Source organism: Crinia signifera, chromosome 7 (genome assembly GCF_055691185.1).
Source record: "Crinia signifera chromosome 7, ASM5569118v1, whole genome shotgun sequence".
NCBI classification, from domain to species: Eukaryota; Metazoa; Chordata; class Amphibia; order Anura; family Myobatrachidae; genus Crinia; species Crinia signifera.
Genome location: NC_139223.1, coordinates 172,660,973 through 172,676,380, shown reverse-complemented (window position 1 = coordinate 172,676,380; position 15,408 = coordinate 172,660,973). Strand labels below are relative to the sequence as shown.

The 15,408-nt window shown below is 47.9% G+C and overlaps 1 protein-coding gene across 2 annotated transcripts in view; it reads right to left on the bottom strand.

Annotated features, from left to right (window-relative positions):
* Positions 1–15,408, bottom strand: part of PLCL1 (phospholipase C like 1 (inactive)) — a 157,474-nt gene that overhangs the window by 33,769 nt on the left and 108,297 nt on the right. For both annotated transcript variants that reach the window (XM_083154392.1, XM_083154393.1), the window contains exons 2-3: positions 11,374–13,845; positions 5,219–5,422 (exon numbers count right to left, since the gene is read on the bottom strand). In XM_083154392.1, coding sequence (XP_083010518.1) covers positions 5,219–5,422; positions 11,374–13,845 — 2,676 coding nt within the window. The remainder of the gene's footprint in view (positions 1–5,218; positions 5,423–11,373; positions 13,846–15,408) is intronic.

Here is a 15,408-nt window from a genome sequence, read left to right as displayed (position 1 = left end):
TTTATAGGAGATACATAGCTCTGTAACAACATTCACGTGACGTCAGCGCCTGCTTGCGTGGGGATGCACAAGTCAGCTGCACACAACACACACACAGAACGTAAGTAGGAACAGAATTGGGTGTAACCTGTGTCTTTATGTGCTTCCCAAATTTCTTCCCCAAGGCATCCTTACAGTCCAGGATCCATGCTTAAGCTCAGGTGGCTGAACTAGTTTCTCAGTCTGTTTAATGACACCATCTGTGCACAAGCAGGGATTTCCTTAAAACCTGGACTGTTAAGACTTATCTGTAGAATCTGGCTGGTTTTTAACCCTTTGAGTGCCAACTTGGCTGTGACAGATCCTGAAAATAAACGCCAGCGCCGCTCACAGCGACTGTTCCTTTAAGACAAATGATTAAACATCATCACTGCGATTAACCCTTCTAAGCCTGGATGCAAATGAAAGATGGAGGAATAGTTCCCTTTTCTCAATAGTTACACGATACAAAGATGGCGGCTTTGCTGGTATAATTAGAACCGGTGACCGGAGTAGGCGGGGAAGCGAGTATCAAACAATTCCCGTTAGTGGCATTATTCCTTTATAAACCCGACGTTGCTTTGTGCTGTTGGCGCTCATTGCCCGGGTACGGCAGAGCGTCCCGCAGGCAGCCCACATCTGGATGTGACCTATTTGCAGCTCTGTGTGTTAGCATTGTATTTAGACGGCAAGGATAACGCACTCATTACAGAGCTGTTATCCGCTCACGCTGGCTGCCCGGCAAGTGCCATGTGTTTTTATAGAGCAGAGCGGAGCCCAAACATATATTTTTAGCCGACGGAACGGGCAGAGCCTGAGCTATTTTCTGTATAGGCTGGCCTTGTTCTGCAGTGACGCAGTTATTAGCGAGCGCTGTCTGGGAGATGGATAATACGGAAGGATGTGAGTCTGGCGGAGTGTAAATAATGAGGGTGCTCTAATTACGGCAGGTAGGGCAGTGTAATGACAGCGACACACTTCTCTCGCGCCAGGTACATCGTGTACGGCAGAAACAAGTTGTTCTGTAATAAAGCAGGCGGAGAGCCCCCGCAGCAAGGGTAACGGCGTGGTAACAGCAGCACGCGCCTCTCCTGTCAACTCTCATTTCATACTGAGGAGTAATCAAAGTGTGAACGTCTCCCGTCTTCCCTTTTAAGGTGCCTGACACGGTTCATTGAGGAAAGAACAGAAGACACAACACAGCGAGCAGCTTGCCAGGCGTCCGTACACTGAATCTAAGCTGTTACAGAGGTCGGCAATAAATGGGTATGGGTCATTGGGAAGACCCACATTGAGTCAACCACTTAATGTCGACATGGCTTACGTCGACATGGCTAAGATCAACAGGGTTGGAAGGTCGACACAAGCATTAGGTTCACAATGGCTAGGTCGACATGAGTTTCACTTTTGTTGTTGATATGGTCGACATGGACACTGACAAAGTGTAGCGTGTGCCTCGATATGCTGGGCACACTATTGTATTCTACCTCCATGCCCAAGTGCATGGTAGGGCATGAAATAACGCCTGTCGGCACATGTCCTAGCCATTGTTGACTTAATGCTTGTGTCGACTTTGTTCACCATAACCACCATAGGACACTATGTTAAAAGTCCTAACATGGGCTCTTATGGTGAGAACCGCCCACAGACTCCCATGTTATGTACATAGCATGGTAGTCTATATAGCCAGCTACACCCAATCAGCCGCGGAGCTCCACTGGAGCTCAGCCCCGGTTGGGTCAGGGTCACTGTGTTTATGTAAGCATTGGTCCTACTGTAGAACTACAAGTTCCAGTGGGCTCTTTAATGCCCCACCTGCTGGGACTTGTGTTTCTCCAAGTCCCTGCATGCAGGTGAGGCTTGTTGGCACGTATAGTTCAACAGCATAACCCCATGTTATTTTTGGTACTTGTGTAGTTTCATGGCGGCACTGCCTGCGGATCGCATCGTATGGGGGTGGGGGTGTGGTAAATCGCATGCAAATTGTGTGCAATTGCATGTGATGCGATTTAGCATCCCCCCCCCCCCCCCCTATCCACGTCAGCCCAAAGCGTGGCAAGCGCAGTGAGCCCCTCGAGTGGACAAGGTAGGCCTCCTCCCGACCTGTTTATACCCCCACTATCCACGTTGTCATGGAGTTGATCTCATATATAGTGTGGCGAGCGCAGCGAGCCACCGAGCCCGAAGTGTTGCGTGCGCAGCGAGCCCCGAAAACAAGCCCGAAGCTTGGTGAACGCAGCGAGCCTCGCGAGGGGACGTGGATTACGTAACGTGTATTACTTGACGTGTATTCCACGTCCATTCACCATGCTTGGGGCTCATTTTCCGCATCCCCTCGCCACACTTCGGGCTCGGTTGCTCGCTGCGCTTGCCACCTTATATAAAGTCATCTCCGCGCCGACGTGAATAGTGGGGGTATGAACAGGTCAGGAGGACGCGTACCACGTGCGCTCGCCACGCTTCGGGCTGACGTGGATAGTGGGGCTGTGCTGAATCACACTCCATGCAAATCATATGCATGAGATTTTCATATGATGCCATTTGCATACGATGCGATCCACGGGCAGTGCTGCCGTGAAACTAAACAAGTACCTTGTTTTTATTATACAGTATATGGTGCCAGTAAACGCAACAGCGCTTTACCTTTAGTAACAAGAAACGAATGAAGTGGGTCCTGCCAGCAATATATTCCACACAATATGTAAAATAAGAGAATACATTGATGGCATCGCCAGAGAATACTGATAAGACAATGAATGCCCTTTGTCTCTGTGACATTATCGGAGCCAGCAATCACAACCCTTCCTTTCATCCCAGTATATCTAGTAGCTAAGAACTGGATGTGCAGGGTGACACTGCACAGCCTCCTCTCTGCCCAGGCCAGATGTCACAGTGCCCCAGCAGAAGCAGCTCTCGCAGCATCACATGGCCCCTGGGAATCCACAATCAGGAGACAGATAATGCAGGAACACTGTACAGTGTGCGATAACTATTGAAAAGGTGTATTGTTACCCAGTACAGGTTGAGTATCCCTTTATTTAAAAGGCTCGGGACCAGAAGCATTTTGGATAATGGATTATTCTGTATTTTGGAATCTCTTATACATACATTTAGCCAGATCTGTCACTCATCCCCTGTGTGTATAATGCTGTGTTACAAGAGTGATTGACAGCGTTATTCACAAAGTTTCTGCCTTAGGACACCCACCCAATCCTGTCCCCCCTAGGGATAGACCAGCGTTATACAGACCACTGCCGCACACGCCTCCCCCCCCCCCCCCCGCGAGAGGGTATGGCCACACAACCACCGCCCCCCCGCTAGCGGATCTGTCGGCACCACCACCTCCTCCCCCGCGAGCGGGTCTGCCTGAAACACCCCCCACCCCCCGAGCGTGCCTGCCCGCACCTGGTATGCTTGCACACACCCCCTGGAGCAGTGGGTATGCCCACCCTCCCCCAGAGTGGCGGGTCTGCATGCACCCCCCCCCCTGCTGGAGCAGCGGCTATGCCCGCACCACCCCACCCCCCGCTGGTTCAGCGGGTCTGAGCCTGTCTGCAACCCCCTCCCCCTCTCGCTGCATCAGCGGGTCTGCCCGCACCCCACCCCAGAGCAGCAGGTCTGCCCGCAAACACCCCCCCGGAGCAGTGCACCCACAGAGCAGCGGGTCTGCCCGCAAACCCCCCCCCCCCCCCGCTGCAGTGGGTATGCCCGCCCTCGGGGGGCCGAGTCTGCACGCACCCCCCCCCCTTCGCTGGAGCAGCAAGTATGCCTGCCCCCCCCGAGCGCCGGGACTGCCCCCCCTCGAGCAACAGGTCTGCCTGCACACACACACCCCCCCACCCCCAGAGCAGCGGGGGGTGGGTGGGGTACGGGGGGGTGCGGACGTGGCCCCTTACGACGGTGTGAAGAGCACCCGGAGTCTTTTTTTTATTTGAATGAGGTGTCCTGCATTTATGTTGTATAAGCACATCAAACACATGAAATACAAACATATATAGTATATTTTATTTGTGCAAGGTATTAAAACATGAAAGTTTGTGTATTATTTGGATAAGGGATACTTAACCTGTTCTGCCTGTACTGCCATCGAGGCAGAGGGTGTCTGGCACTGTGGGCTGGTTCTCTGTCACTATGTGAGTGTGGGCGGAGTCAGAGGCTCCACCCAGCGTTATAGACACACTCACACATTGAGTGACAGATGTAGCCAAATATATAAGAGATCCCTGTGATGCTGGCTTACAGTACCCTAGAAAGGCTGATCAGGATTACAGAACATACACAGTTCCGTTACAGTCACAGAACAAACAACGCTGCCCCAGCAACAATGAATCCTTATAAATAATATTCTATGCTGCCTTTCAGAAATCCCAGCACCCTTCTAATAATGGGCTGCAGCTCAGACGGGGAGGAAATCAATGTGACACTTCTGTAGACGAACACACATTGATTGCGAATAACAGGGACATGTAGAGCAGACGCGGGATCATTGACGGCTGAGCCAGGTAACGCAGAGATTCCAAATAACAATGCCTCCCTCTGGAGACAATATCGGACGCTACCTACTGTAGGACAATGCCCCTGGCAGGGAAAGGAACACAAAACCAGTCCTCATTTCATCTATTATTTGCGTTACAAAGGAAATAGATTTTATTTTCTGTGCTTTACAATAAATATATTGGGCAGATATTGACGAAAGCAGAGGCGAAGGAAAAACTTGTCATCCGGGGAATCAGGCACTGGCGAGATGTTTGTGTATATTCTAGAAAGAGAACAGGTACTGTACTGTTCGATCTAACACCCGGCCGCTGCAAAATAAACTGATCGGGACCGGTGATGACATCACAGGCCCACCCTGCAAACGCCGGGGCGTGCCTCTGTTCTGCCGGACACTCCCAGAAAACATCTGGGCGACACCCACAAATGCCGGATTCCTGTCAATCAACTTGGGAACGGCTTGTGATTAGAAAAACCTTTATTGGATTTCATCGCTGGTTGGTCTTGCGCACGCGTGCTCCGATCCATATAAATGAGACCTATTTTGGGAAGAACCAGCGCTCCTGTTGTTACATGGGCTACATTTTAACGAAAATGGCTTCAGCCCCCACATTACAGTGCACATGTTCTGCGTTCTCTCACAAAATGTTACAAATCCGCCCAAGACACAAACGGAATTAATCCTATGAGAGCGTTGGGTACTCACCATGTCATAGGCGTTGAGAAGCTTTTTCTGAACATCGGGCACTGTCCCTACTGGTTCCAGACAAGGGTAGGTGTCTTTCATGACGAGGCTCACCGAGGGTGCGTTGTCGCTGCTCACCAGACGGGACACGAAAGACAACATGCACTGCTTCAGGGTGGAGCTGGTGGGAAGTCCACAGAGTTCCTTTAGCGACACCAATGCGTTCTAGCCAGTGGCAAACAGAACAATGATTTAGCAGAGATGTAGTGGGGAAATAGATCTGCTGGGTCCTGCCAGTCTGCAATGTGCGTACAATAAATCATATACTTTCTAATTGTAACTTCTAACATTGGATGAAGACTTGGAGAGTGACATGGACACAGATAAAACTTCCAGCCAATCAGCTCCTGCATTGTCAAAACACCATTGCCTGCAACAGGACAGTTGGAGCTGATTGGCTGGTACAGTGGGGCGGATGTATTAAGCCTGGAGAAGTGATAAAGTTGTGATAATGCAGTGATAAAGTGGAAGATGATAACGCACCAGCCAATCATTGGTGTTTAAAAAATTACAGTTAGGAGGTGATTGGAGCATTATCACCTTCCACTTTATCACCGCTTTATCAGGTTTAATACATATGCCCCTTTATCGCTCTCCACTTTATCCCATCTGTGGGAACCTCCCCCATTCTCCGATGGAATTTTTCCGTATGAAAGCAGGGATATGGGTGGGCAGCTGGCACCCGGTTGTCAGCTGTCCGTCCCCCACATGTGTGTCACGACCGGATTACCATACATACGCCCAGCGTTTTCATGGGAACGCCCATGAAACGCAGGGCGTACACATATGGTAGTGAGCCCAAACAGCCCTTCAAGCCCCTCTCCACCCCTTGCTCGGATTGTTCCAACCGATCATTTTCTGTACGAAATTCACGCCGTTTTCGGACGTGCGCGGCGTTCGCACATGCGCAGAAACGCCTCTGCACATGCGCAAACACAATACATCGGCCGTCCGAACATGCAGCCGTCCGACTCAATCAGAATAAGGGCCATAGTAATACATAAGATACACACATTCTGCCGCAGATTGGATTTAGCATGTACAGTATTTCACCTGTTATTAACCAAGTATGGAACCCGTGTAATTTAAACGTGTCAGTAAGGAAAAAGTCAGAAATGCATTATTACAGTATTCTGCTACCTCCTCGTCGTCAGTGTCTATTATGTAGATATATATATGAGATGTATATAGACTTCTATTTAATATAATAGCCCTATTGGGGGAGTCCAGTTAGCAGTGGGACTTACTGCTGGGATTTAGCTCCCAGGTTAAGTGCCCACAGCTATTCAATTATCACCCGCAGTAAGGACACGGCCAGCCCCAGGGTGCACCTAATTCTTCTTGCACCCTCCAGGAGTGAGAAAGGAAGTCCACGTTAACAGGTGCTTCCAAGTATAGTTGTGGGCAGTAAATACAGAGCCCCAGGCACTTCATCTAGGAGCTGAGCCTGGCAGCGAGTCCTGCTCCCTCCCCAGAGCACTTGTGCAAGGAGCGCTATATAGACCAGGTCTTTGTTCCCTTAAAGATGTCACTGATTCCACTGCATCTAAAATCACATGAGATGAAATGCGGTGTACAGGCGAGAACCATCCACGTCACTACAATAGAACCCATGTATCTCCCAGTTCCTGCAAAGGGACGTATGTGCGTAATCTTTATTTAATTGGATAAGATATTAAATGCATCTGATCAGAATTAAGGATGATTTTTTCTGTAAAGATATGATAGGACAGTGAAAGGGAGATGCTGGGTGATTCTCTCTGCATGAGGAACATCCCACTAGCAGGGGTAGCGTTAGATACCGAAACCAGCAAGAGAAAGTGCAGTATGGTCACACACAGCGATATGCTATATAGAATGTACTGAGGCTGGATGTATGAGGTATATCCTGCTGAACGGTGTACTGAGGCTGGATGTATGAGGTATATCACGCTGCACGGTGTACTGAGGCTGGATGTATGAGGTATATCCTGCTGAACGGTGTACTGAGGCTGGATGTATGAGGTATATCACGCTGCACGGTGTACTGAGGCTGGATGTATGAGGTATCTCACGCTGCATGGTGTACTGAGGCTGGATGTATGAGGTATATCACGCTGCACGGTGTACTGAGGCTGGATGTATGAGGCATATCACGCTGCACGGTGTACTGAGGCTGGATATATGAGGTATCTCACGCTGCACGGTGTACTGAGGCTGGATGTATGAGGTATATCACGCTGCATGGTGTACTGAGGCTGGATGTATGAGGTATATCACGCTGCATGGTGTACTGTGGCTGGATGTATGAGGTATATCACGCTGCATGGTGTACTGTGGCTGGATGTATGAGGTATCTCACGCTGCATGGTGTACTGAGGATGGATGTATGAGGTATATCCTGCTGAACGGTGTACCGAGGCTGGATGTATGAGGTATATCACACTGCACGGTGTACCGAGGCTGGATGTATGAGGTATATCCTGCTAAACGGTGTACTGAGGCTGGATGTATGAGGTATATCCTGCTGAACGGTGTACTGAGGCTGGATGTATGAGGTATATCCTGCTAAACGGTGTACTGAGGCTGGATGTATGAGGTATATCCTGCTGAACGGTGTACTGAGGCTGGATGTATGAGGTATATCCTGCTGAACGGTGTACTGAAGCTGGATGTATGAGGTATATCACGCTGCACGGTGTACTGAGGCTGGATGTATGAGGTATATCCTGCTGAACGGTGTACTGAGGCTGGATGTATGAGGTATATCACGCTGCATGGTGCACTGAGGCTGGATGTATGAGGTATCTCACGCTGCATGGTGTACTGAGGCTGGATGTATGAGGTATATCACACTGCATGGTGTACTGAGGCTGGATGTATGAGGTATCTCACGCTGCATGGCGTACTGAGGCTGGATGTATGGGGTATCTCACACTGCACGGTGTAGTGAGGCTGGATGTATGAGGTATCTCATGCTGCATGGTGTACTGAGGCTGGATGTATGAGGTATATCACACTGCATGGTGTGCTGTGGCTGGATGTATGAGGTATCTCACGCTGCATGGTGTACTGAGGATGGATGTATGAGGTATATCCTGCTGAACGGTGTACTGAAGCTGGATGTATGAGGTATATCACGCTGCACGGTGTACTGAGGCTGGATGTATGAGGTATATCCTGCTGAACGGTGTACTGAGGCTGGATGTATGAGGTATATCACGCTGCATGGTGCACTGAGGCTGGATGTATGAGGTATCTCACGCTGCATGGTGTACTGAGGCTGGATGTATGAGGTATCTCACACTGCACGGTGTAGTGAGGCTGGATGTATGAGGTATCTCATGCTGCATGGTGTACTGAGGCTGGATGTATGAGGTATAACACGCTGCATGGTGTGCTGTGGCTGGATGTATGAGGTATCTCACGCTGCATGGTGTACTGAGGATGGATGTATGAGGTATATCCTGCTGAACGGTGTACTGAAGCTGGATGTATGAGGTATATCACGCTGAACGGTGTACTGAGGCTGGATGTATGAGGTATCTCACATTGCACGGTGTAGTGAGGCTGGATGTATGAGGTATCTCATGCTGCATGGTGTACTGAGGCTGGATGTATGAGGTATCTCATGCTGCATGGTGTACTGAGGCTGGATGTATGAGGTATCTCATGCTGCATGGTGTACTGAGGCTGGATGTATAAGGTATCTCATGCTGCATGGTGTACTGAGGCTGGATGTATGAGGTATCTCACACTGCACGGTGTAGTGAGGCTGGATGTATGAGGTATCTCATGCTGCATGGTGTACTGAGGCTGGATGTATGAGGTATATCACGCTGCATGGTGTGCTGTGGCTGGATGTATGAGGTATCTCACGCTGCATGGTGTACTGAGGATGGATGTATGAGGTATATCCTGCTGAACGGTGTACTGAAGCTGGATGTATGAGGTATATCACGCTGCACGGTGTACTGAGGCTGGATGTATGAGGTATATCCTGCTGAACGGTGTACTGAGGCTGGATGTATGAGGTATCTCACATTGCACGGTGTAGTGAGGCTGGATGTATGAGGTATATCACACTGCATGGCGTACTGAGGCTGGATGTATGAGGTATCTCACACTGCACGGTGTAGTGAGGCTGGATGTATGAGGTATCTCATGCTGCATGGTGTACTGAGGCTGGATGTATGAGGTATATCACACTGCATGGCGTACTGAGGCTGGATGTATGAGGTATCTCACGCTGCATGGTGTACTGAGGATGGATGTATGAGGTATATCCTGCTGAACGGTGTACTGAAGCTGGATGTATGAGGTATATCACGCTGAACGGTGTACTGAGGCTGGATGTATGAGGTATCTCACATTGCACGGTGTAGTGAGGCTGGATGTATGAGGTATCTCATGCTGCATGGTGTACTGAGGCTGGATGTATGAGGTATCTCATGCTGCATGGTGTACTGAGGCTGGATGTATGAGGTATCTCATGCTGCATGGTGTACTGAGGCTGGATGTATAAGGTATCTCATGCTGCATGGTGTACTGAGGCTGGATGTATGAGGTATCTCACACTGCACGGTGTAGTGAGGCTGGATGTATGAGGTATCTCATGCTGCATGGTGTACTGAGGCTGGATGTATGAGGTATATCACGCTGCATGGTGTGCTGTGGCTGGATGTATGAGGTATCTCACGCTGCATGGTGTACTGAGGATGGATGTATGAGGTATATCCTGCTGAACGGTGTACTGAAGCTGGATGTATGAGGTATATCACGCTGCACGGTGTACTGAGGCTGGATGTATGAGGTATATCCTGCTGAACGGTGTACTGAGGCTGGATGTATGAGGTATCTCACATTGCACGGTGTAGTGAGGCTGGATGTATGAGGTATCTCATGCTGCATGGTGTACTGAGGCTGGATGTATGAGGTATCTCATGCTGCATGGTGTACTGAGGCTGGATGTATGAGGTATCTCATGCTGCATGGTGTACTGAGGCTGGATGTATAAGGTATGTCACGCTGCGTGGTGTACTGAGGCTGGATGTATGACGTATGTCACGCTGCGTGGTGTACTGAGGCTGGATGTATGAGGTATCTCATGCTGCATGGTGTACTGAGGCTGGATGTATGAGGTATCTCACGCTGCATGGTGTACTGAGGCTGGATGTATGAGGTATGTCACGCTGCGTGGTGTACTGAGGCTGGATGTATGAGGTATGTCACGCTGCGTGGTGTACTGAGGCTGGATGTATGAGGTACTGTATATCACGCTGCATGGTGTACTGAGGCCGGATGTATGAGGTATATCACGCTGCAAGGTGTACTGAGGCTGTATGTATGAGGTATCTCACACTGCACGGTGTACTGAGGCTGGATGTATGAGGTATCTCATGCTGCATGGTGTACTGAGGCTGGATGTATGAGGTCTATCACACTGCATGGTGTACTGAGGCTGGATGTATGAGGTATCTCACGCTGCATGGTGTACTGAGGCTGGATGTATGAGGTATCTCATGCTGCATGGTGTACTGAGGCTGAATGTATGAGGTATTTCACGCTGCATGGTGTACTGAGGCTGGTTGTATGAGGCATATCACGCTGCATGGTGTACTGAGGCTGGATGTATGAGGTATCTCGCACTGCACGGTGTACTGAGGCTGGATGTATGAGGTATATCACGTTGCATGGTGTACTGAGGCTGGATGTATGAGGTATATCACGCTGCATGGTGTACTGAGGCTGGATGTAGGAGGCCACAACCGTAGAAAATCTCCCTTTTTTATAGCTTGGCAAGCTACAGGAAAAGCCCAAAAACTAATTATAAAGAGATGTAGGCCCATATGTAGCAGTCTGCGAGTTATAGGAACCGGCCTGAGTCCAGGTGAATTAGCCGGCAGATTTAAAGCAGCAATAAAGCAATAGTTTAAAGCAAAATCAACTTTATTCTGCATTTTTAATTATTGCCAGATTAAATCTATGGGATAACTCACTGTGACCACCACTTGCCACTCTCCAGCTATTGCCTCTGGGTAGATATCTAGGATGTTTTTTATAGTACACTTCAGTATTTGGGTATGTAATGTAATCCACCAACACAAATAAGCACAGGACATACAGTAGCCACCTACCTGCATGTTTTCCCTGACGTCGGTGGCTTCCCTTAAAGGTTGAACAGCAAGTTTAAAGATGTCGTCTATGGCCTTAAGACCGGTGTTCCTTAGCATGGTGTACTCCCTGGCCTTCTTCCCTATCCGGGCAGTCAGGCCACGTTTCTGCGCCTTCCCTCCTCCTCCTCTGCTGGTGATTGCAATATGAACAAAGAGTTTGGCATGCTCCATGGTGTCTCCGACAAAAGAGCGCAGTGGCACATGTCTGTACCCAGGCTGCAAGCACTCAACGGGTACAGTGTACTGACCAATGAACTCATCTCCGATGTAGTCATCATCGAGGACCATGAAACGCACCATGGCCAACTCCGGGAGGTTTACCTGGAATTCAAAGCTTTCATCGAAAATGGGATTATCGCCATTTTGCTGAACGGTTTTAGTCCTTAGCTCAGCACAGTCTGCAGGAATGCCATGTATTTCAATGCACACGTAAGGGTCTATCACGTCCCCCTTTGCACAAGCACCTTTTGGTTTTGGAAAGTTTTGCCCACTGATGATCTTGATGTGGAGAACCTGAGGCGAGACACCAGGCACAACGCCTTTGGTGTTGGCACTGAAGTAAGATACTTCATCTCGCATAATGGACGGCCGAAGAACATACCCGCAAGCCCCATTTTGAAGAAACCAGCCAAAATTGAGGTCCATCATCGGCCCTGGAGTCTGAAAGTTCATAGCTACGATCTGACAACCGCAATTCCAAAAATCTTGTGGGTTCATGTTGCTGGAGTCTATCCTCATCGGGCTTGGATATACTCTTGATAAAAACTTTTTGTTGTAGTTTACAAAATCCTCTGGATACTCATTAGCGATCCGACTAGCTTGGCTTTCGCTGAAGGAGCAAATTTCACCATAGTTTTGGGTTTTCATGGAGACATCAAAATCTTTGTACTGCACCGATTTGCAAATTGACACCAAGTCCGATAGCTCTCTACAAAGCTTGATCAGTCGCTGTTCTCCAAAGTAGTCCTCTGTCATTCTACGAGACATTTCAGCCTCCTCATCTTCATCCGTCACTTCTCCCTCTAAGAGGTCAAAATCTGAAGGCAGTTTCTTACCTTTTACAATAACCTTCTTTCTTAGTTTTTCCGGAGAGGGAAGGTAGGATTCTGCTGGCAAAGGCATTTCTGTGTACAGTTTGCTTCCAAAGATCTTCTTCATGTGTTGCACCATGACTTTTTGCTGCTGTATCGAGCAGTGGTTCCCAATGCAAAGAATAAGAGGATAATCGGAGGAGATGAAGGCATATTTATTTATCACCTCAACGACGTTGCGGAAGGCCAGTGGTGAAGTCATGCTGTTGCGGTTGCAAATGATGGGCTCATTGTCTGGCCCATCACTGACATCAAGCTCAATGCTTCTGCAGGCCATTTTTAGAGCCCTCACATAGCCATTAATATCTGCTGGTCCCCTAAATTGGTCTTCGATTAAGTATGTGTTGTGTGATGAGTTGATATAGTAGTGTGACAATGGTTGGGTCATGTCCTGGCTAACCTTTTTGTGAACTGGATCAAATAGATCACATTCTTGGGAGAGCAGATACTTGGTGAAACCGTCAATGGTGAGGAAACCCTTTAGGCGTCCTTCCTGAGTTAGCTCATACTTATGGATGATATCCAAACACATTTCTTCGGTAACCTGAGTCATTCCTTGCTCGGATTCTAAAAACAACATGAGATCATTAGCATCTAGGTATTCTTTATTTTTAGAAATCTGCACTAGTAAAAAATAAACCTCTGGCCTTGTACATAAATCACTGAAGGCTTCACAGAATTCTTCTTTGGTCACCCTTGTAGTAAGCTTCTCTTTACTCTTTTGGATTTCCTTAAACTTTAACCTAACCTTAGATTCTTTGATTGCTGGGGTGAGTTGTTTAATCAGCTCAACCGCCGTGTCTTCTAGCATAATGCCATTTCCGTCCACATCAGCGTCCTCAAAGACAGACTTTAACCATGCGAACCTTGGGGTGTTCTGCCCACCTTCTACTAAGTCCAGTGGTTGTTTACTGTGAGAGACTAAGTACCGTAGACCCGACACCCAGATATTGGCCACATCAGCTGAATTAGCCACCAGGTCCAAAGATTCATAGTTCTCGCCGTGAATTATGGAGAAAGCACTGTCCTCGCAAATTTGGTCGGCCAGTCCATTGTTCCTGAAGGTCTCTGTGTTCTTACCGAGTCTTATCTCCTTGATGGCAGCGATGTCTAGTTTGGCCTTCTCAGGGTCTTTCTTAGAAGGCTCCCAGCGTAAAGCCTGAAGATCAGTGTCCAGGGTGAAGAAACGACTGTAGATCCGAGAGTTTGGACGGACCTTCTTCAGTTCACACCCGCCTTGCATAAAACTAATGCAGTCACTGGCACTGCTGATCTTCTTCTCTGATGGCATGCTGCTGAAGGAAACGGTTTTCTTCCTGCCAGGTTTTTGACTCGCGGGATCCTACGGAAACATCAAGAAAAATAAATGCAACTTAATCATAATACATCCGAAGGCTGGAAGATTATTGGGCATTGGCACTTGCATTTTTTTTTACTCTACATGATTGAAAAACAAAGTCATTTCAACAAGTACAGTTTTGACAGAAGGATTACATTTAAAAAAAATTAAATTAACAACTGGCAACAACACAGAGTTTTAATGAAGTCATTTGTAGTTAATTATGTGGCACATGCATTACCATTTTGTCAGTTAATTACAAAGTGTGACCTGTGGATAGCACAGTTAGGATAGAGACATGATTACATTTCAAAGAATTCCCATTTCTCCTATTCAAAAAGTAATGCGATGACAATGGTACGCCTTGATATTGCCTGCAAAACTTTGAATATTATATTCGACCAGTTTCCAGAATGTCAACTCATGGAACACAGAGCAGGGTCTCTGTGCGATCTGAAAGGGCCTTTCTAAATTTCCTGGGTCCAGCAGCCCGGCATTCCGACCCGGGTTAAAAGAAGGGTTAATCCCTCCAAGAGATACATCCTCCCCCAATACCAATTATGCACTGCACCCGTCTGACATCAGCAATCCAGCTTTTTTGCCGGGTCGCTGTGGGAAGCTTAACATCGCAAATGCCGGGTCGCTCCCTGGGATAAACCCATATCTAAATCCTGGGGGCGACCCGGCATTTGCGATGTGAAAGGGGTACAAGTGCTCTGTATCAAATTAATCAGTACAATCTCCTGGTAAGTCCTAAGGTGCATACACACTGTACAATATTTTTGGCCAATTTCGTTGAAAGACATTTCCCTTGAACCCAGTGTCCCGGACGAAAGAAGTTGACGAAAGATACTGACGACAGACAAAAGACGAAAGATCTAGCTACAGTCTATAGGCTCTTTTTGAAATATATCCAAATTGAGCTGCATGCACAGTTGACGAACAATCTTGATGAACAACTGGCGGGTACGCTCATCGTCATTCGTCGTTCTTCGCAGTCATACTAAAAGATATTTTGACCAATTTCATTCAGAATGGCAGAAATTAACGAAATTCGTCTAAAAAATTGTACAGTGTGTACGCACCTCTATTCACATTGTGTTGCAGCATTATCGGCAAATGAAAGACATCCAGCGCTATCACAGATTCATGGGGCAAGTCAGCTCACTTGTGCTGTGCGATGTATGAGGACACATCTGTATGCAATCGCTAAAACAAACGGTGACCTAATTTGTTTCACGTTATAATGAGCATCATGCTGGGAAAGCAACCAGCAATTCATAAAAAGAAAAAGGAGTGAGATTGTTCTGTAAAACCATCACCCTCTACAGAGAATATAACGAAGCCTTAAACAAATACTCTGATCTGTTCTTGACCTTCAAAAACTCTCCAACACCACTATGGTGATTAAAAAGCATTAAAGACTTCCACAGTATTGAAACAATAAAACAGCACTTAGGAGAAGATCTCCAGTTCTTAAAAAGGTTAAACAGCTGATTTACAAACTCGTAACAGATGTGCAAACGTAAAAGGCGGCCGCTATATTCTCGGATATGTACAGTACTA